This window comes from Hibiscus syriacus, unplaced genomic scaffold (assembly GCF_006381635.1).
Source record: "Hibiscus syriacus cultivar Baekdansim isolate YM2019G1 unplaced genomic scaffold, ASM638163v2 tig00117034_pilon, whole genome shotgun sequence".
Lineage (NCBI taxonomy): Eukaryota > Viridiplantae > Streptophyta > Magnoliopsida > Malvales > Malvaceae > Hibiscus > Hibiscus syriacus.
In genome coordinates this window covers 2,642,669-2,665,861 of record NW_024063533.1, presented here as the reverse complement: position 1 = coordinate 2,665,861, position 23,193 = coordinate 2,642,669, and the positions used below count along the sequence as shown (strand labels likewise).

Below are 23,193 nucleotides of genomic sequence, written 5' to 3'. Positions count from 1 at the left end.
TAATACCCATAAAGTGTAATATGATTCGAAGCACGTCCAAGCCCTGGAATAACTAATACCCACATCTCTGAAATGAATAAATCAACCTTGAATATCAACATGACTTTATTATTATGACCAAATTGAACTGAACAAAAGTACCATATGTATCTGAATTTAATAAACGTCTGAAATTACTTTGAAAAACTCCGAAGTGACCGGGATAAACTTGACTACTAAATGAACTAAGTAACCTCAATAATTGAGGAATAAGTAAGTGATTTGGATAAGTCTGAAAACACGGATGAACTTTCATGATGTACTGTTTCTATGGGTTATGAAACACGAATCAAGTACGCCGACATTTTCTGATATTGTTGCAACATGGAAATCAAATAAAGATCATTGGGATATCTATTCGTTTCCTTAAGATCTATCCAGCGATGATTTTGAAGATGATCTATGGACAAGAATTGTTTGTATTAAATAATGAATGCCCTGGAAGGGAAACAAATTGACCGATCGACATGCATTAGTTCTGGGAGTTGTTCAGCTCAAGTTACTCGATATTCTGATAGATCGACACAAATCATAAATTCCGTTCTGAATCTTCGTTTCTCCCTTATCAGCTCAAATTACTTGAATTCTCCAAGAATATAATGCTAAAATGCTTCTGATTTTCCTGAATAATGGAATCACTATAGTCATGCCTAAAACACAAGTAAGTCAGATGCAAAGGATTCTGAATATCTTTCAGATTATTTAATGCCTCTGAAAAATGTCCCAAAACTATATGAGCCTGATAAATCACATTCTAAATAACTGATGATCCCGTCAGTTAATGAACTCTTTCAATAGTGATTTTAATTTCCGTCATTCTATCGGTATACTAAAGATCTGTGTTTCTCTGCCCGATAAGATTATTTTTGAGATTTATGGAAGCTCGAATCGACAACCGAAATGGTTCACCAAGAGGGGTCGGGTCGGTTTTTGTGTTTAGGGAGTAAGTAGATTGAAAGATAGAAAATTGCACAGCGATTTATAGTGGTTTGACTTCTCAACCAAGTCTACATCCACTACCTTAGCTCCTTACCAAAGATTTTCCAACAAATTCACTAATTTGTTCTTTCTTTTTCAAGGACAAAGAGATAACCTTTACAATCTCTCTAGTTTTTCACGGGCTAAACTAAAACCTTTCCCTAGCTTTTCACGGGCTCAGCTAGAACCAAAACTCCTTTACAATGAAAGGAAATGTAAACAAGAAAACCTCTTTAAGATAGGTTTTTATAAGAATTAAGCTCACAAGAACAAAATATTTATAAGAAAAAGATGAAATAAGATTGAAAAACTCTTCTCTTGTGTTTGATTGCTTGGATAGTTGTTCTATATTTTTTTCAAGTGTCCTCAGCTTGTTTTTATAGCTTGAAATGAGTTTGAAGTCGTATATAACCGTTGGGGATGTTTTGGAGCTGTTAAGGATTCATTTTCTGCAAAATAAAACTGCACAGAACAAGTAGTATCGGTACTCCTTCAATGAGTATCGATACTACCTTTGTAATATTTGATTTTTTTACTGTTGGGCTTGATATTACTGTAGTAGTATCGATACTCATTTTGCATTCGATTTTTTGAGTATCGTTATTATTCATTACTGTTCACGCAGTATCGATACTATTCATATAGTACAATACTATTTATAAAAAAAATTGTGCTCAATTCCAACTTAAATAGACTTTGAATTATTTTTGAAAACTTTTAATAAATTCAATTCAAGTCCAAAAACATTTTTCCATAATTGTTATATCAAAACTTAGTTCAACAATCTCCCCCTTTTTTATATAACAAAACATTTGAAAAATTGTTTTTGGCAAAACTTCCCCTTAATAAAATGTTTAATGAAAAAGACACCAATTGTTGGAAAAAATATGAAAATGTTCAGCTTCAACTTTTTCATTAAGAAATTGAATTTTTCAAACCAATATTTCTCCCCCTTTTTGTTATATCAAAAATAATTCAATCTTTAAAGTTCTAAAATAATATTGAGAGTAAGTGGTAAATTTGACATTTAAAAAAATCATTTGAAAAATCAAAGATCCCCTCAAAAAGTGCATTCCAAAATTTAGCTTTAAGATCTTGACACTTAAACAAAATTGAATTTCATCAAAAATTAACAAATATGTTAGTAACACATGAAATTCAATATATCCAAGTCTAAAATATTTTATGCAATACCAATGATTGAAATTAAGTGCATATGCATAAAGCTTTCCAAAAACGTTATGCATTTGAAAATTTTGATATCAATTGTTAGAGAGATATTATTTACATTTTAAATTACATGCATAAACATTTAAAAATCAAGGTAAAAATTTAAAATTTGTAAAATCAAAGTATTTGAAAAGTTGATATCAATTGTTAGAGAGATATCATTTGCATTTAAAACCAATTTTGACCAAAACTCATTATAATGAACTAAAATTTATGAAAAATCATTAAAACTTTAAAATGTTCATCACAATTTCCTCTTAACATTCATGAGATTAAAAACAAAACATAATTATTTAAAATCAAAACTCATGCATGCTTAAACCCAAATGAGCAACCAAATAACCAAAATCAAAAACATTAAGCTTAAAGGCTACTCATTCCTTTTTCACGTGTAGCTAGAGCATCTTGATTTCTTCATATTCATCACCATTGCTCTCACACACCTACAAGAGACATTTATTTCGATTTTGGTATCCAAATTTCTTTGGATCCTTGGACGTTAGTTTCAATGCCCCTTGTTCCCTTAGAAACTCATACTTGTCTAATTTTAAATTGTTTTCCTTTCTTCAAAGGACAAGTATGTTCCTTATGTCCATGATAATGACAATGTGAGCATTTTGCCATTTTTAAACATAATAAGTTGTTTTTAGAAATTAATTCTTTTTCTTTTGTTAAGCTTTCAATCTTAACTTTTAAACCAAAATTTTCTTTTTCTAAATCATTTATTTTGATTTTTGAAAGCTCTAAATCATTTTTCAAAATTAACTTTTGCTTTGAAAATCGATTTATTTTTAATTTTGAGTTTTGAAATTAATTTCGTATATTTGGAATTCATGGTCTCAAATCCCAAATACAACTTATTATAATCATCTTGTAACTCATCAAAAGAATATGAATTAAATTCATTTGAGTTAGAAGATACCTCGGGCTCTTCACGAGCCATTAAAGACACCACCTTTGTTGGTTCTTCTTTCTTGTTTCCATGGATTTCCTCGAGCCTATTCCAAAGCTCCTTGGCATTCGAACATGAAGAAAATCTTTCATAGATATCGGGACCAAATGCACAAAACACCATGTGCATGTCCTTGGCGTTAAGTTGAGCTTTCTTCCGTTCTTGGTCACTTCACTTCTTCTCCTTCTTCTTTGGAGAAAAGTAACTGCTATCGATCATCTCCCATGCATCAAGATCATTGGATTGTATGAATAACTTCATTAATTTTTTCCAATGACAGTAGTTTGATCCATTTAAGTATGAAGACTTATCGATCGGTAGGGAGTCTTCCATGTGGAACAAGCCAGATGTGGAAGTCATCTTCTCGGATGTATCATGAATTGGTAGAGCGTCTTCTAGGATCGTCTCAAGGATGTTAAGCCTTCTAACGAGTTAAGCTCTGATATCAATTGTTGGGATTTGCGAAAGCTCGAATCGACAACTGAAAGGGTTTGCCAAGAGGAGTCGGGTCAATTTTTGTGTTTAGGGAGTAAGGAGATTGAAAGATAGAAAATTGCACAGCGATTTATAGTGGTTCGACTTCTCAACCAAGTCTACATCCACTACCTTAACTCCTCACCAAGGATTTTCCAACAGATTAACTAATTTGTTCTTTCTTTTTCAAGGACAAAGAGATAACATTTACAAACTCCCTAGTTTTTCACAAGCTAAACTAGAACATTTCCCTAGCTTTTCACGGGCACAACTAGAACCAAAACCCCTTTACAATGAAAGGAAATGTAAACAAGAAAACCTCTCTAAGGTATGTGCTTACAAGAATTAAGCTCACAAGAATAAAATAATTACAAGAGAAAGATGAAATAAGATTGAAAAACTCTTCTCTTGTGTTTGATTGCTTGGATAGTTGTTCTATATTTTCTTCAAGTGTCCTCGGCTTGTTTTTATAGCTTGAAATGAGTTTGAAGTCGTATATAGCCGTTGGAGCTGTTGGGGATTCATTTTTTGCAAAATAAAATTGCCCATAACAAGTAGTATTAATACTCCTTCAATGAGTATCGGTACTACCTTTGTAATATTTGAATTTTTTACCGTTGGGCTTGATATTACTGTAGCAGTATCGATACTACTATACCAGTATCGATACTCATTTTGCATTCGATGTTTTTGAGTATCGGTATTATTCATTACTGTTCACACAATATCATTACTATTTATACTGTATCGGTACTATTCGTACAGTAAAATACTATTCATAAAAAATTTGTGCTCAATTCCAACTTAAATGGACTTTGAAATATTTTTGAAAACTTTGAATAAATTCAATTTAAGTCCAAAAATATTTTGCCATAATTGTTATATCAAAACTTAGTTCAACAATTATCCAGTATCTCTAAATAATATATGGAGTCTCTAGTGTGTTCTCTGATCACATAGATGTTTTCTCTTATTTCTATTCTGATTTCTGCTCTGATTTCTGCTCTGATTTCTGATGTATCTGTTTATTGGCTGAAAATGTTTTTTTTGGGGACTCTGGGATCTGGTATGAAGACTCTAACAGGTTCAGTCGTTGCGGGTAATTCCTTGTATTGGTTCAGCACCTACTTGTAATTCCTATCTCTGGCAGGTTCAGTCACTATTGGTAATTTCTTTTATAGGTTCAGCACCGACTGGTAATTCCTTATGGAATTTAGGCAATCCTTGGGTAGGCTCTGAGGCCCCGAGAATCTTTCTTGGGTAGGCTCTCAAGTCCCAAGGTACTCCCTTAGGTTATGCAGTTCTGGGGAACTGCATATGGCGTTCGGTTGAAGGGACTACTATAGTTTTGAAAACATGTTTTTAATGGTTAATGTTTTAAAAAGATCTGTATATTTTCACTGGTTTTGTGAGAACACACTAGACACCCTATTATGATCTCCTGAAACCAAACATCCAAAATATATCCCTCTGAACTGAAAGCTTATTGTCTGTTACTATCTAAGATATCACTGGGACCTCAGCTCAGTTTAAAAATTTGTATATGTCCAAATCAATAAGGAAACATATGCTTATTTGTTATATGCATGATCTGTAGCATCAATTAGTAGTATTGTATTATTGAGCTTTCCAAAACTCACTCTGTTACTCACTATTTCGAACCTGTGCAACTATCGACATCGGTAAGGGAGTTCCACTGGCGTTGCTTGCAAAGTACGATGTCTGTGTTTAGGGGGCATGTAGGTTGTATTTTGTTTTTATATCTGAGTCTGAAAATCTATTTTATTTCTGAATATTGGTAAATTTTACTTTTGTATTTATAAATGATTTTATGACTTTACGTGTTTTAACAGAAATTTTAATTTTTCCGTGATTTTTTACGGTGGGTCATTCCGGTGGCCCTAATGTGACACCCTGAATCGGATTGGGCCACCCTCATCGGTCTGAGGGGGTTACATGTTCATAGAATATGCATATCCATATCCGATACCTCCAAAACTGAGTAGCATAAAATTTGATATTAAAAGTATGAAAATTTACATACAAAACAGGAAAATTAATGTTGAAAAAACTTATGGAAATGACAATTTCTCGGAGGAAACCAAATAGCATATGCGTGCATTGGAATTCTAGATCAGATTCGATTTATTTATATAATCTACCTTCTGAGGTAACATCCGACAGGTTTATGATCCTTGACCTCTTTTGTAAACAAAACCATAAGCTCGCATATTCTTATTAGTGCAAGACCAAACTATAGAATCCTGTTTGAAAACCTCAGACGGTTTATACCAAGTGCTAGAACACATGCTGATTACTTTCAGGATGAAGAAAGTCCTACAGAGATAACGGACACAATCCATGTGACTGCACGTACCGAGATAAGTGTTAACGAGATATGGAGTTTATTCTCTGAATCTACCTGAAGGATTAAGAGCAAGCTCAATTTCTCCCAATGACCGCCCCTTGGTTTCGACGACAGCACCAGCTATGTACAAGACAGCAAGAAGACAGACAGCGGCGAATACTGTATATGCTGCACCGATTCCGAACTTGTCCACAACACTCAGGAAATACAGGCCGATGACGAAGTTCGATATCTGTAAGAACCGAAAAACAAAGTCTGACATGAAAGCAAGAAATACACTCAATCGAAAGATGAAAGCAGAAATATCAAGAATACTAGATAAATATGGCAAACATTTTCAGATCATGTTGTTTTAAAGAAAAATATATGCAACGGAGGAATTCGTATTAAGAAAGAATCGTTGTTGCATTACGATTACCACATCATATTGAAGTATCTACATGCCAATATGCTTGCAGGGATTTACATGCCGGAGTATATATCAAAATGCTTGGGCCAATTTTTTATCGCGACTTACCCAATGCATGCCAAGCGATAAAGCCACTGCTTTTGCTCTGATTCTGGAAGCAAATATTTCGGGAAGCAAAAGAGCAGGCACCGGACCGGCACCAAGCGAAAACGATAAGACGTAGCTGTGTAAAAGAAATGAAAATCAGCTTTAGATCTCTGGTCATTAGGAGGCGACAATGATTACAGGCATCAAAACAATTAGAAGCTTTGAGGAGATTCATTAATTGCATGAAAGGGTTTAACTCACAGAACAGTCCCAACAACGGCTAGCGTTCCAGAGTAGGGGGTCAGAACCTTCCAAGTGAATGACAATGACAACAGCAACATTGATGCACCCTTAGCGAGCCGAATAAAACCGAGGAACATGCCATCGAAAAAAGAAAGGATTTATTACTTACAAAAGAATCTGATGAGAAAACCATGCATCATATCATTTTGTAATTGTAAGCTTCGCATTTAGTCTCTACCTAACTAATATTCATCATGGTTTAAAATCTAAGGCCATCCATATTAGCAGAAATAATATCAGTAGACAACTTATTCAACCATTGGACGGTGAACCAAAATGCTATTTCGCAATCGTAGCTCTTCAAAATTCTACATTTTTCAGTCAAAATCCATTTAAGCATCCATGAAATTGGAGGAAAAATAAATGGTACAGATTCAAAACGGAGTTGTTTTACAAGCAAGCTAAAAAGTGATCTTGAGAACTTGCTCTGAGATACTGAAGTGAACTCTTCCGGCTACTTAATGATGAAAAATGTTCTCCCATTGGACACTTTAATTAATATTGGGTGCTATAAACAAACATGGTTTTATAATCCGAGTGAGCTTTTGAAATTAGAGAGAATAAGGGCCTATAGAACCAAAACTTGATTGCATAAAGTAAGATTACTTGCAGTTTAAGAAAATTGGTCATGATGTAGAAGAAAAGGGGAGAAAATGCAAGTTTATGTAATGAAAATGAGTGTTTATGTGTTTGAAGGCCCAAAATACAAATGCAGGTGGTTGTTTCAAAGAGCTTAACAATGGAATTCACACTGACATGGAAGTATGAACCTTTACGGCGAAAAAAAGCCTACCATTCCGGCAAAGCTTGTGATTAGAAGACTTTTCCTTCCTTGTCTGTCCATCAGAGAGGATGCAATAACTGTGCCTGCAAGAATTTCACTAGCTAGGAATGTTACTCGGACATGGGTATGTGTTCAACACAGGCATGCTCATTTTTTCCAATATTTCCATGTATTTGAAGAGTCCTTGGGGATCATATCCTCATACTCATTCATGTTCGTATATGTTTTAAATGCAGGGGAAAACACAAATACTTCAAGAGAAATGAAGAGTCGAAGAAACAAATGTTAAATCTCCTACATGAATTTTGGTTCCCCCTCCCCCAAGAACTTATGCTTTTTAAAAATGATTAAAGACTTACCAAAGACATTTGATGCACCAACAAGAGCACTAGCAGCAACATCAGATGCAATTCCAGCACTACGAAAGACAGCTGTAGAATAATACACCACGGCATTTATTCCGGCAAACTGTTGGAACAAGAAAAGTGCAGCACCAACACTCACAACTACAGAAGAAAACAAAGACAAGAATGAAAATTACCATTATACAATAGAAAGCATAAGATATGTGAAGGTGTAGACTTCAGGTTCAGGATAATCAGTTAATTATATGACCACTGATTCAATAACCAGAAAAAGTCCATCATGAGCTATACTAGCTACGGGAAAGAAGAAATGAAATTCAAAGAAAAGAATTATATTACATCCTCGACCCTTGAGTTTTTCATCATAGATCAACAAGGCATTAAGAAAAAACTGCAGAAGGGTATGGAAAGTAGTGTGGATGATTAAACAAAATCTAAACCTTGACATTAAGTACTTGTCATCTTTTGGGAACCAAGAAAAACTAGATTGACTGGTGCTGAAACAACCCTTCAAAGTTAAAATAATATGTTTTGAGAACATTGTCCCTTCAAGGTCATTTTCTTACATGGTACGATAGGTTTAAAATGAAATATGATAATTTTCCGATATTACCATCTGATCCTATTAGTAGTGTCCAGTAGCAATACTAAAGTTATGGTAGCACTACAAGCATTTGGTATCCAGTTATGGTAGCTTTCAATATTCAGGCAAACCTTTCCTGTATCGGCAGCTGAATAGATCAAACCATCCTGCTTCTGGTTCTGTAGAACCCTGACCTGCATTACTTAGCTCATACATAACCTCAGTAACTCTTTCCTTTTCATATAGTGTTCTTGTAGATTTTTCAGCTTCAGAAATTTTCCCTTGCTGCAAAATTGATGTAATTAAACAATAATAGTCAATATCATATATATCAATGTGAGGTGTTAAAAAATGTAAAATAGACCGAGAAGTCCAATAAGAAACCTGAAAAAGCCACCGAGGACTTTCAGGGGAATATGTCATTCCTACTGCCAATAAAATTGAAGGGACAACAGCAAGGCCAAACATTGCCCTCCACCTATAGAAAAATAACAAAGATAAAAACAGTTATGGCAAATGCTTAAGCAGACACAAAATTTAATTGCAAAAGAAATACAATTCTTAACTAAAAGTTTGGTACATTATACAGGACATTAAGATGTATATTGATGAAGGCATTACGTTGACCTATTCACTTAATCTCACAAAGACAAACAGACACAAAATAAAGATTGATCAGAAAGAATATTAAAAAAATAGACATTCCAACTAGTTGGATGGAGCTATCTTTTATTACAATTTTTGGGGAAGGGGGATTTGGGCCAAGCTCTTTGAGAAAAGGGATACAAACACTTATGATTGAGATAAATGCTTAGCTTCATACAGTTACAACAAATATGGTATGATTACAGAAAGGGGTGAACAACAAAGAAGCCTATTCCCACTCGATTGACCCATGAATCATATTGCACTATTGTGCTTTTTTTGTTTTACCATATTACTAAAAGAAAGGTTACCCTCAGGCTTTTGTGCCAGCAAAACAAATGAGGGAAATAAAAAAGAAAATACAAAAGCAGCAAAGCAATTAAATCCTCCATAATTTTCCGTCAACAGGTGCAAATGAGAGGAAGAAACGTTTTCAAGACTAGAAAGGGAAAATTTGCCACTAAATATAGCTACATAAAAGAAAGAGGTTTTAAGCATTTCCACATTTGTACCAAAAGTTAGAAGAGGCAATCTCTCTGGATTCATGGTTGATTGTACATGTACAAACATATAGCAAAAACCATAATTTGACATAGCTAATGCCAAATGACATGATATGTTCCTAGTGAACATATTATAGAAGGCGTAAAAAATTGTTAGAATAATATACCATATTGGGTTTCCTGATAAAGGTAATCCAGCCACCAATGCTGCAAGAATCCCAATACATATGAAAAGTTGGTTTACAGATCCAAGTGCACCACGGATTTCCGTCGGTGAGATCTGACCAATTGAAAGAATGTAAGCAGCTGTTTTCAGAAAGCTAGACCATCGAAGAAAACAGTAAGGATCAGAAAATGTTACCTCAGATATGTAAAGAGGTACAATAGCAGATGTTATACCAATACCGATGCCAGCCAGTAAGCGGCCAATTATCATAGTCTGGAAGTTAGGCGCTATAGTACTGAAACATTCAAGTCATTTAGGAACATTAGCTTGGAGCAAAGTTATGAGAGTTAACAAGCAATAGTTAATGAAAGGAAACAAACGTAAGAACTGCTCCGATGATTAGTGGAATAGCATCTAATTGGAAAGTTCGTGTTCGGCCAAACTTATCTGCCATTGCTCCTCCAGTAAAAGAACCCACTGCAGCAGCAGCAAGGAGTGTGCTGACAACCCATCCTATTCAAATCAAAACAAGAAGATTAGAAAAGTTAGATAATTCAGAGTAGACATATAATCAAAATAACCAAAAGTGAAAAAAGAAAGAAAAACAGCAGGCCAACAACTTGTGACGTTGCTTGAACAATTACAAGTGAAGCCACTTCATTTTTATAAACAAAAACACCATTATAGATGGACGGAATGGGTTCAATTGAATGCCCTTTATTTCACTCATTGCACTAAATATTCTTCAGCACTAAATGGGCTATGGGAATGACTTATCGGACACCATAACTCAATGTAAAATTTCAGGGGTGGGGTGGGGGACAAAACAAAAAAAGGGAAGGAAAATAAATGGTATCAGAGATTGAAAAACACAGTAACTAATGATCACGATACATGCCTTGTACGACAGCATTTTGAGAAATTCCCAGATCCTTAGATAGATAATCAAGAGCACCATTTACCACCCTGAATAAAGAAAAAGAAATGAGAAAAAAGGAGGGGATATAAGAAGTGAGTCACATTATCAAAAGCCATGCAAAAAGCCACAAACAATAAGCATAAAAAAGCGTAGCAATCCAACTGGCAAATATTGAATATGGATTCTTCGCTTAATTTCTCAAAACAGTCAACTGCGGTGTTCGTATATTTCCAAAACACTGGGAACATTCACAAACATCCCTTATTGCAGGCACCGTAAAGTTTTTGGAACTCACAAAAATGAACCATAATCAACTTCTCTGAAGCTTTGATATTACTGGAGAGCATACTATATGTTTCCACAGAACAGAGTGTTCAAGCATATCATTGAGATGCTAAGATTAGTAAAATGACATGTAGAACAAAAAAAGAAAGTATTTTCCTTCTAAATCGAAATGGGACATACCCTAGATGGTAACCAAACAATATAGCTCCCAAGCAAGCAACACCGAAAAATGGTAAAACCGATCCAGCAGATTTCTTCCGAGGGTTGATTGGTGCCAAATCCTCAAGATCACCTGCCATATATTGATCAAATTGGAAATTTTACTAATATAGATAAGCAGATTGTAAAAACTAACTTCTTTTACAATGATTAGAAGACTCGGAGTCTCAGATGCTTAGAAAATGACCCTTGTGCAGATCAATGAATTGAATAGCAAGTATACCTTCGTCCAATAACAGACGCACACACTAGTTAATATCTGGTAAGAAGCATCTCTAGAGTAGCATATACCCATCGTACCAACGTAACCAAGCACATATTAATGCATTTTAGTGGAAAGAATTGCTATTTGAAACTAACAGAAGAATAAATCTGTTAATAAAATCTGCAAGAATGAAGAACGTAACTAGCTATCCCCCAACAACACCATCACCATGGTGCTATATGAAATATTATGGCTGCCCAACCTCATGAAATAAAAATTTGTGCGAATCATTCAAACACTAGCAAAAAATTAGGCTCCTGTTGTTTTGGCTATTGTTTTTGCAACTTCAATTTTATGTTTCGAAGCAAAAAGTACATTTTTTATTAAAAACAAATCAACACTCCAAAAAATTCAAAGTTTATAAAAAAGCTGCCTTTTTATTTTCCACAGGGGCAGGGGCAGGGACCTTGGCCCCGCAAATGGTAAAATATCAAGTTTAATCCCTTCAAAATCTAAAGTTATAAAGGGAATGTAAAATTGCATTTTTGGCGCCAGAATGACATAATTTCAGTTTAGTCCCTTTAAAAGTTATATAATTATGGGTGTGTTTGGTTGAAGAAATTGTTCATTATTGTCTCTCAACTTGGGATTACTTCTCATTACAGATGCGCATATGAAGATTGCATATGAAGACTGTTCAACTATGTATTTATTTATTTATACATGCATTGCATTTTATCTTTATTTTAAAATTTTCTGACTGTCGGAGGTCTTCCACGGAAGTTGCTCTCAACCTGACGTTGGGGGCAACCTACTATCATACCTCCCCTTACCCCCATTATATATGGAAATAGGGTTTTGTTGTTGTTGTGCATTCTGACAAAAGGCTTGCAAGCATTACCCCATGTGAATGATAATTACCAACAATGAAATATTCACCAAAATGGCGGGAATGTCATTCCCACCTATTTCATTGGTTGAACAATAACATTTTAGACCATATTACCCCTAAAATTATATATATATATATATATATATTATTTAGATCTTCCTCTTTATTATTTGTTTATTTCAAGAATAAACAAAATTCTCATAAAATGATTTGATTAATGTTTAAGGATTAATCAGTAATTTTCAGTTTTGACAATGAATTTTTTTATTGACTCTTGACCAAATTGTTTAACAGGTCAATAATTTGATTAATTAATTAAAAAAATTGAGTAATTTTTTATATATAACTTAGATAAATTATATATATGTAAAATTTACCTATGTAAGTTTTTTTAATAAATCCTACTTAGGGGAGGAGGAATGAAAATTTTTAATCCTAATGGGTATTGAACCCATAATCTAGAGGAGATATAAAGTGTCCACTGAAAGCTTTTAACCACTTGCTCTATAGATTATTAGCTTGTAAGTTTATTTTTAAATATTGCTTAATTTATTAATTATATTAATAATATGTTAATTATAAAATTCTTGTAACATTAGATAGTGTAACAGAAATAGTTGAATGATTTTATACAAAATATTCAATTTAATATTAGAAGTTAAATTTGTTAAATAAAATACATCATAAAGAACAATTTGGTAAAAATTACTTTTATGTAATCTTGTGTTCTCAAATAAAACAAATTTAAATTCAGATAATCGTAATCTTAACTTCCATGAATCAAACATTAAAAATTATAAACTTTTTAAAAATTATCATTTAATTCTGACCCTAAAAGTTTTCTAGCTCCTATCCTAATTTCCCATTGATTTTTAAAGAAGGAAAAAGGAAGAATCAAAATTAAAAATCAATTTCACCTTTAAAAACCAAATTGAACCTAAATCATTCCTTTCTTCAAATGATGTTCACTACAACTATCAGACCGTCCAAAGTTCTTTTTTCATATACATAAAAATATTCTAAATTTGTGATTAATAACATTCTTTTAAACGCAGATAATAAGCTGGAGCAATTGGAATATTCTAAATATGCAATGTGTATAATATTCATTATTATGCGATGATTAAAAACATTCAAGAGAGGGAGAAGGAGAAACAGACCAGAAGCCTGAGCTTTGACAGATCGAGATTTGATCGAAGATTGAACGACGGATTCAATACTATCTCTGGCACGTGCGAGCTCAGCTCCCATTGAAACGGCACCAGAACGTAAATCACTACAAATGGAACCCCTTCGGATGCAAAGATTAGGATTCAAAGTCGACTTCCGTTCCTTAACTTCACCAAAACAATGTAAATCTCTCCGTTTTGAAATCTCAAACTCTAAATTTCCTTTTAATAAATGCGTCGACGCCTGCATTCTGAATTAGCTAATTCACCAAATGAAAAAGACTGTCCAACCGCCAAGTAAAAGCAGTCTGGGGGAAAATAGAGCATTAAAATCCAGAAATAAATATTGAAAACTGAATAACTGAGAAACGATAGTGAGAATGGGATTACCAAATCGAAAGGAAGATTAGAGAGGAGGAGCCAGTTTCTAAGTTCTGTTTGGATGGTGGAGTTTTGATGGAAACCTTTGGAAAATCCGTCTAAGAAGAAGAAGATGTTTGGTGGAAAATTCAATTGAATACCACACTCTTCTTTTACCAGTTTGAGAAAACTATATTAATTTGAATTTAAGAGGATCAAAGCCGTAAAAGTTAAAAATACAAACTAAAACGGAAATGGTAATCGAGTTCAGTGAGTGTCTGTATGGATGGATCTATGATTACGTGGCGTTGATTTTGGATTTAGATTTGCAGAAGTGTTACGGGTAATTAAAAAGTGTATCTTTATTGTAGGGTTAAGTATACAAATTGTTCCATGATTATAAGGTGTTATTTTATTAAATCATCTAACTATTAAAAGTTACAAAATGATCACCCAACAATTCATATGTTATAAACTTGTCATTTTTTATTAAAAAGTTGGCGGTTGTCTGAGCTAGACATTAACATGCTAACTAAGATATGATATTCGTTTAAGATTATGAGATCATATTTTATCATATCTTAGTCAACATGTTAATGCTCAGATCAGACTACCATTATTTTTTAAAAAAAAAATAACGAGTTTGGAACATATGAATAATTGTATGATCATTTTGTAACTTTTAATAGTCGATGACTCAATAAAGAGAAAATAACCTCAGTGACCAAAAATCTCATATAATATACGATTTTGACCATTACGCGATCTCCAGTATCGCAAAGTTGTGATTTTCCATTTCGCGTTGCGATAGTTTTAAAAATTCTATTGCATTTGTTTCTTAAGAATTTTCTCTAAAAATGTAATATCCGCGCGGACGTGTCGAAGACACGTATTACCACTACCACTACCCGAGACGAGACGAGACGAGACGAGACGGCGGCGGCGGCGCGCGAGAGTCTCTCTTGTTCTCTTTCACTCAACAAGGAAGTGCAAAATCCAAATCTTAAATATCATTCTCAATAGTGTTTCCAAAATTATGTGGGATTGAGCATTACCAACACTTAGATAATAGAGTATATTTATACAATGTTCAGCTCATTAATATGGTGAATCCTATAGTAGTTTCAGCTTTTTATACATTCAAAGATAAGCCAAATTCTATATATTTAGTCTTTGTATTTTATTCGACTTAAATAATTACGTGTTGATATATAAAAAGATAGTGAGATCGAGATAATTTGTTTAATGAATTATATTGTACAATGATTAGACTTAAGAGTGGAGAGAGGATGGTGAGGTGCTTGAAGGAGAGGTAGTGATTAGTAATTGAGTGAGACTAATGATCCTGAATGTTATGCTTGATGATCTTTCAAAATATTTAAAGAGACTCTATTATCTATGAATTGATAAAATAATTTATGAGTTGAACATTGTATAAATATCTCTTTCTTATAGATTTTCTTATGTGATATAGTTTGATATGATAGTGTAAGATCCGTGATATTACTATTGGTAATGCTCAATCCCACATAGTTTGGGAAACAATATTGTGAATGGTATTTAAGGTTTGGATTTTGCACTTCCTTGTTGAGTGAAAGAGAACAAGGGGGACTCTCGCGCGCCGCCGCCGCCGTCTCGTCTTGGGTCGTGGTCGTGGTCGTGGTAATACGTGTCTTCGACATGTCCGCGCGGATACTACCTTTTTAGAGAAAATTCTTAAGAAACAAATGCAATACTATTTTTAAAACTATCGCAACGCGAAATGGAAAATCGCAACGACACTGTAGACTATCGCAACGCGAAATGGAAAACCGCAACGACACTGTAGACTATCGCAACGCGAAATGGAAAATCGCAACGACACTGTAGACTATCGCAACGCGAAATAGAAAACCGCAACGTGATTTTCAACTATCGCAACGCGAAATGCATCGCGAATTTACGATACTGGAGATCGCGTTGCGAATTAGAAATCGCATTGCGATTTTGTTGGTCGTTTTGGCAAATCCAAAAAAAATTGGTCAAAATCGTATATTATATGGGATTTTTGGTCACTGAGGTTATTTTCTCCTCAACAAAACAACGCCGGGAGACTTTTTTTATAACTTTTAATAGTTAGGGAACTCAACAAAGTAGCACCCTATAGTCAGGGATCATATATATATATATATATATATATATATATATATATATTTCCCTTATTTTTGTTTTCTAAAGTATTTTTTAAGGAACTGGTTATTATACAAAATAATGGCATTTGTTTTAGAGTAGACCAAACAAGTATTTAAACTGGGAAGCCTTAATTACGTCGTAGTTAGATCCATGATCGAAAGATTTTATCCAACGGCTGATATTATATTCCCACCGGGACCCACATCAAAATAAGAACGTTGGAATCAATATTAATTAAAAATTGAAAACAAAATAAATAAATCCAACTTTCGTTCTCTTTTTATCAGACCGTTGCAAACTCAATATCTTTATCACATCTGGGAGAAAAAAAACCTTCCAATTTCATCGAAAATGGCGGACACGATCGATTCTCTGCATCAAACCCATCATTCAAATCCTTCTTTTCAACCGCTTTTACATTTCCTCGACCCATTTCTCTCATTCTTTCGCAGAATCATATAATCGAAAGAGGTCCCAGATACAGTTCATATGCTGAATTGAGAGAAAACAAGCTGAGAATGAAGTTTGAGCAGCTACAAGAATGGGAAGAAACCGAATTCAAACAAACCCCAGTTAAGAAACAAGTGGAATTCAGTTCGAATTCGGGGATTCCCGTTAAACGTTCTTCTGTTTTGATGCAATCGGTGCCTGATTTTTCATCCACTTTACTGAAGGAGAACCGGAAGCCGTCGGTTGGGATTGAATCGACCCCGCCGAGAACGGCAAAGAATTGGTCAAAAGCGAAGCAACAAGAAACTGAATTAAACAAACCCCAACCAAGAAACAAGTGAAGTTCAGTTCGAATTCAGGGGTTTCGAGTAAAGGGCCCTCTGTTTTGGCTCAATCAGTGCCGGATTTTTCTGCCACTTTATGGAAAGAGAACCCGAGGCCGGAGGTCATGGGGCGGATTGAAATGACGCCGCCTTCGAGGGGAAAGAATTGGTCAAATTCTGGGGAGAAGAAGAAGGGAAGGTTGGTGATGACGAGCAAGAGTTATGCAAATGTTGAAGAACTGAAGGCCATTAACGGCGGAAGCAGGGGAGGGAAGAGTAGTGCCAGATTATTTTAGAAGAAAAAAAAAAGAGAGGAAGAAAGCTCTGAATTTGAAGGATTCTGATTACTTGGTTCTCGTATTTTAGAGAGATTTGAGGTTAAAAATTCTTTTATTAGTTTGTTATTTTCACGAATTGACTGCAAATATAAGAAGAGGGTTCGCTGTTTAAGTATTTCAGTGCATCTGCAATTTGATATTTGCATTGCTCATCTTTACTTGAAGAAAATAAAAACTTTAGATTCATCTTGAATTCCGAAATATATATGAACAAAACGCAAATATACGAACTATCAAGACCACTAAATGAATGAGTAATTTGCCTTCCAATTTAGGGAACAACTAATGAGTAGTTCTTCAAGTTTGTTCAGCTATTACAGGAGTTAAAAGCTACACAGAAGATGAAAGATTATACAGGTACAAATGCTCATATACATAAACTCTAATGTCCCAAAGCAAAAATACCATCCTCCATCCCATCTTATGCTACTTGGACTCGGTTTAAGCAAGCATCCGATACAGGAGTGTCCTCTTAAACAGTTATATCCTTGCACCCATGTCCGAATATTGTGTCGAACACGAATATTTCAAGCAAATCAACATAGATCCATCTTTTACAGAAATTCACCAGCTTGGTCTTGATCAGAATTCAAAAATATAATTTACTGATTGCATGTCAACATGATATACAAGATACTCACAGATCACAGGGACTGTATGCAAATCGTGGGGAGACCAGGTCATGGACAATTTCATCGATTATGTTTTGAAGAATGTCCCAATCCATTTCAACACCAGTTTCGTATGCCTCTATATTGAAATCTGTCCATTTCCCCAGTGAATAACTCATCTCATAATCTAATAATTCATCAGGTACCATCCCAACTAGTTTTATCCACCTTTTAACTTCGACTGCAACATCTCGAATCAGCTTTCCTGAGTTCACGCAATACGGCAAACTTCTCCAAGGTCTGAATCCCGAGTTACAGTATGGACCATATTTGGAATCTATACACTCTATTGCACAGTCAAACAGAAATCCCCGAAGTTGATTGTTTTCTTTGAATTGATCGATACCAAGAACAGACTTGAAATCTACCTGCATGATAGCGACAAGAGTCTCGACTTCATCATATATATAAGGAGCCAGGATAAAATCATCTGTCCTACCCGAATCCTGGGGATTCAAATTTCCAAACAACAGTTCCGCTTTCAAGATAACCTCTTTAGCATGGATAAGCTTGTCACCAGATAATCCAAGACCAAAATTACTGACAACATGCAACATAGCAGAAATTCGGTTGACAAGATCAATGATCATCTCATTAACAGTTGTTTCATTGTCCAATGAAGTTGCAGAATCCAGAAGATCTGCATCAGGTTCCGTTTGTTGTGGTTCATCATATGAGAAATCCAATGAATCTGGTTGTAACCTATGTCCTGAACCAAATAAATACACAAAAAAACTAAATTGAATGGGGAACAGAAAAACCACATAATTTATGCTATGGTTCGGTAAGTATTAACATAAGGCAAAAGATTAATTTTTACACGAGTTAAAATAGTTTATCGTAGCATAAAGAAGAATTACTATAAGTCTAAACTTGAAATTAAAAAGCTGAGGAAAAACTCAATTAAAAAATAATAAATATTCAAATAAATTATTAAACAGATCTAATCAGAGCAGTGCATGAATTCATTTTAATCTGCATTTTCTAGTACTACAATACCGCATAAGTTCCTTGAAAAGCAGACACATTTCTTGACACAAAAATAAAAGGGCTTATTTAAGGCTAAGGTTTTGAATTTTTACCTAAGCTTTCATCGATGCTGCTGGAAACATAACTATTGTTCGAAAAAGAAGCTTCAAGAACGGAACCGGGGCTAAAATGATTACCATGGTTAGAAAATCCAGCTGAAGTCCCTTCAGCCTTTGCTTCAGTCTAAGAAATAAGGAAATAATATTTTAGAAAAAAATGTCAATTTATAAGTGGCAGGAATAGAAGTTATCAATGCCCAAACCCTCAAGCAACACACAAAAGCTTCATGAGAAAACCATATTAACAGCCAAAAACTACTAATCAAACTTCAAGTAAAAGCAATACAAAATATGCAGATTGGTGACAAAATAAGGAACCATCATTCTGAAATAATCGTCTGTCCAGTGAAAGGAAAACTGCATATATTACTATTCAACGGTTCCACAGTACCTATAAAACATCCATAGATATTTCAACAGCTTAAGTCAATGAGCTGCAATCTTAAACAACTGTAGCTATGCAACACCAGTCTTGTTTCTATTCAATAGGGTTGAATATGGGACAAAGTTTTTAGTTAAATTGCAGATTTTACGAACTCTGGTTAATCTAATTCAGACAGGCATAGTTTTCTTCAATTAATTTTTGCCAATTCAGTAGCAATTAGGCAGTGTATTTATAAAACTGTAATAACGTGGAAAAAGTCCAAAATTTCAACTATCTAAATAAGACTAGACTGTCAAACTTTGCTTTTGCCCTTTCTATGCAGGATGGAGGAGTTGAATATTGGATGGTGAACACTGATCCCACTCTCAAGGAATAAGAACTGTTGACCTATGTTACATGGACTCAGTTCCAAGTTTCAGATGCGGATATAAATCCAATAAGAGCATGGTTAGGTTTTCCTAAGTTTTTCCATTTATTTGGAGGATCCTTGAAGATCCTATCTCATTAATCATGTGTAGAACACTAGAACCGGACACAGTTAGTGGGAGCAACATAGCAACTGAACAACAATCCAGGTAATAGGGTTGGAAAAATGTTATTATGATTCCTACATGCATTTTATTAGTAATAAGTAGTACCCTGGTATTATCAAGACACGTGTCGTACAGAGACATCTAAAACTAAAGTTGAGACCAAAGATATAACATCAAATTCAGTGCATAAACCAGTGGAAGGACAATTCAGTGCCTCAGAATATAAACACCAACCTGGAAACCGATATCTGAACTGAAAAGGTGACCACTCCGAGAGTTAGGCTGCCCTGATGTTAAAGCAGAAATTAACTCCTGGAGAATCATGGCGGTTGATCTCTTTGGTAGGGTGCAACCAGTTTTCCGTTCATCCTCCTCTTGAGAAGTCAATTCCTTCAACTTTTGTTCCAAAAGTGCACTTAAAGCATCTCCTGTCAGCGGCAAGTTCTTCGGCAAAGATGTTTCTTCGTAATTGTTCTCCAATATTTCACGTCTTTGGAGGACAGTGCTTTCATTTGGGTCTTTTCTTTGCCCCTTCAATTCCATGGAAACGCCATGCTTTTGCTTTAATGGAGAACTGAATGTGAAAGAAATAATACCGGTGTCCTTTTTATCCATGGCTCCCTTACCAGTTCTTTGGCTTGTTGATCTGCTTTTAACATATGTTTGGTCCATGCTGCAAGCTCCATGTACCAATTCTCGCCTAGTCACCGGATTATATTTATCATTTTTTTCTTTTCCAATAGAGGAATTGATGAAACCTGTAGTTTCTGCTTGCCCATTAACACTATTGGTCCTCCTCTTTCTTACCGGAGACCATAGCTGAGACAAGGAGTCATCTCGAACCCTGCAGGAATTTCTCTCGATTTCAATAGGAGCACTATCCACTTTGATTGGCACTCTATGTTGGGTTCGACTACTTGAACTTCGGTTCAGCGCAACAAAATCTTTGGCCCTGCTAACAGCATTTGCGCTTGAAACACCTTTCCTACTAGGAAGACTATTTAATTTAGCCTTCACTGGGATTCTATCCCTGTCTAGTGATATATGATTATGACTTTGATTCCTCAGCTTGTTAGCAACATGAGACTTCTCATTTCTCTGGGATTTGCCAGGTTGGCTTGTTAAATTCCACTGAGCTTGAGCTTCTTGAGATATAGGACTTCTAAATGTATCAGAATCATTACTTGATTGTACACTGTTCTCTTCTTGGCTAGTAAAAGATAATGGTTGGTCATGGCTTCTCTGAAGAATTGCCTCTTTCCCTTGATCAAAAAAGGACAGCGAAGGCCTCAGCCAACTCTTTTCTAATCCCTGCAAAGAAGCATCAGCAAAATTTGGAGCAGAGGAAGGAATAACAAATGGTTGATCCTCTGACTTTGCTCTAGACTCCACAACGTCAAGCAAATTGCCACAGTTCTTGCATGATGTTAGGCCAGGCAAAGACTTACCAATACTAATATTACAAGCAGATTGTTCCAACACGTCTGGTGACACAACCTGAACTCCCTCAGTCGCAGCCACATTCTTACTCGAATAAACAAGAGAATATTTCGCTCTATTCGTCGCTTGCAACCCTGGTTCCAATATTTTAGCAGCTGCATCGATCAACCTCGATGTCCTAGAAGCATTCCTTGCAGAAGAAATCCTCGGACTCTTTACCGAAGGAACAAACTTTTGATGATGATGATGATGATGCTTCTTCGATCGAGACAAAACATTCTTAATTTGTAATGCCTCAGCTCCAAACTTAGTGACAATCCGTCTATCATATGGCTCTATTTTCTGAATCTTTGGAGACCGAGGCTCAATTTTCGAGCTACTTTTAGGTAAATCCAAATCTTTCCCGCTATTCCCACCTTGAAAATTCACCATTTTCTCATCTTTAAGATCGGAATTACTACCTAACGCCAGCGCTTTTCTATGAGGCTTTTCTCCATTCAAAGCCGGCATGGCTTCTAATCCCATTAGCCTAGCAACCAAACCAGGAGCTTTCATTTCATGCTTTTGATCCGTTTCTCCTACACTAAAAAGTTTACCATTTTTCTTCACATTCGGAAAACCCCCACAGTTCTCATCAGCAATCTACCAAAATTCCTCATAAAATCAATTTTATCATCATTATATAAGCAAAATAAGTGACTAATTTATGAACTAAAACACACACAAAAAAACCATCTAATAAATTTCCGAGAACATACCAAATGCAGTTTGGATTTGGGCATTTTTTCATCTCCTTCAAAGCTTTTTGAAGCTTTGGTACGGGCTGAGAAACAATTACAGTTGATTACAAATTCAATTTGAAAAAAAAATCAAAAAGCAACGAAAGAAGAAATAAACTTACGAGGAGAGAGTAATTTTCTTGAGAAAAACTTCTTCTTCGCAAATCTTTTGTTCCAATCAAAGAGTTGAAAGAAAATGCCTACACAACCACCAGGCCTATAAGGCTTCTTCTCCGTTATAGCTAGAGACGACTGTGTTTTCACCGCTAGTTCATTCATTTTGCTTAGCACCGACACTAAAAATTACCCAGAAAAATTTCTACAAAAGATCCAAGGAAATGCTGAAACGATCTCTAGTTTTAATCATCTGACAAACACACCCAACAATCTAATCCAACCCCATTCCAACCCACTATAGAAAATGCTAAACCCATTAAAGAACATACTTCAAAAAAAATAAACCCATTAAAGAACAAAAAGAGATGGAAAAGACACGTTAGTTCTAACAAAGCAAAGAAAGGGCTGACAGTGGTGAAAAGGAGCACTGTAGCAAAGGAGTAAGAGAATCCCACGAAGGGAAAGGAAAAAAAGAAAAGCCGTACAATAATGGAGAGAAAATGACAAGAAAAGGAGCAGTGAAAAGGAAAGGGTTCTCCACTTTTTAGTCCCTATTTACATGTCTTGACGCAAAGGTAAAAAGATTCTTTACAGAAAAAGAGAAGGAATTATGGGCTGAAAAGGAGTGAGAAAATGGGGTGTTTTATCGGACTGAAAAGACCGATGAGATGAAAAAGGTTTGAAATGGATTTTGGACGGAACTAGTGAAGGTGTTGGATTCGCCAGTAAAAAACAGACCTCTGAAAACGCCTAATCTCCTGCTGCTGTTGTCGCAGATCAGTTTCACGCGCACTGCTTAAGAAAGAAAAAAGCTTTTTGTTTGTAGTCAACTCCATGAACAAAAAGCTACAGCCTGCTTATACTAAAACTAACACGTTTCAACACTGGAAACCTTATATCAAAATTTTATACAAATGAAAAATATATTGTTATGAGTGAATTATTAAAATATTAAATTATGT

General features: G+C 35.0%; 2 protein-coding genes and 1 long non-coding RNA gene across 3 annotated transcripts in view; 1 reads left to right on the top strand and 2 right to left on the bottom strand.

The window, feature by feature from the left end:
• LOC120196809 overlaps window positions 1-17,333 on the top strand; it is a 28,432-nt gene extending 11,099 nt beyond the window's left edge. Inside the window, exons 3-4 of the long non-coding RNA XR_005523216.1 lie at window positions 8,661-8,666; window positions 16,432-17,333. This is a non-coding gene — a long non-coding RNA (uncharacterized LOC120196809). The remainder of the gene's footprint in view (window positions 1-8,660; window positions 8,667-16,431) is intronic.
• Window positions 5,827-13,872, bottom strand: LOC120196806 (plastidic glucose transporter 4-like). The gene is made up of 14 exons (XM_039198524.1): window positions 13,567-13,872; window positions 11,271-11,382; window positions 10,785-10,852; window positions 10,267-10,399; window positions 10,082-10,181; window positions 9,888-10,000; window positions 8,957-9,050; window positions 8,704-8,857; window positions 7,984-8,130; window positions 7,634-7,707; window positions 6,799-6,887; window positions 6,559-6,673; window positions 6,096-6,273; window positions 5,827-6,010 (listed from the first exon to the last, which is right to left on the bottom strand). The coding sequence occupies exons 1-14, from the start codon at window positions 13,823-13,825 to the stop codon at window positions 5,994-5,996; spliced, it is 1,653 nt and encodes a 550-aa protein (XP_039054455.1). The 5' UTR covers window positions 13,826-13,872; the 3' UTR covers window positions 5,827-5,993.
• Window positions 17,334-17,454: 121 nt separating the features above from the next.
• Window positions 17,455-22,689, bottom strand: LOC120196815. Its single transcript, XM_039198534.1, has 5 exons — window positions 22,237-22,689; window positions 22,094-22,158; window positions 20,130-21,977; window positions 18,972-19,101; window positions 17,455-18,598 (listed from the first exon to the last, which is right to left on the bottom strand). The coding sequence occupies exons 1-5, from the start codon at window positions 22,391-22,393 to the stop codon at window positions 17,856-17,858; spliced, it is 2,943 nt and encodes a 980-aa protein (XP_039054465.1). The 5' UTR covers window positions 22,394-22,689; the 3' UTR covers window positions 17,455-17,855.
• Between the last annotated feature and the right edge of the window lie 504 nt (window positions 22,690-23,193).

What these genes read in the sequence shown, in the direction of transcription:
- LOC120196815 (XM_039198534.1), bottom strand. Translation starts at nt 22,393, where the DNA reads ATGAATGAACTAGCGGTGAAAACACAGTCGTCTCTAGCTATAACGGAG. An exon ending in CCAAATCCAAACTGCATTTG is followed by an intron (nt 21,978 to 22,093) that starts GTATGTTCTCGG and finishes GAATTTTGGTAG; the next exon opens with ATTGCTGATGAGAACTGTGG. An exon ending in CAGCATCGATGAAAGCTTAG is followed by an intron (nt 18,599 to 18,971) that starts GTAAAAATTCAA and finishes TATTTGGTTCAG; the next exon opens with GACATAGGTTACAACCAGAT.
- LOC120196806 (XM_039198524.1), bottom strand. Translation starts at nt 13,825, where the DNA reads ATGCAGGCGTCGACGCATTTATTAAAAGGAAATTTAGAGTTTGAGATT. An exon ending in ATCATCGGAGCAGTTCTTAC is followed by an intron (nt 10,182 to 10,266) that starts GTTTGTTTCCTT and finishes TGAATGTTTCAG; the next exon opens with TACTATAGCGCCTAACTTCC. An exon ending in TATCGCTTGGCATGCATTGG is followed by an intron (nt 6,274 to 6,558) that starts GTAAGTCGCGAT and finishes CGGTTCTTACAG; the next exon opens with ATATCGAACTTCGTCATCGG.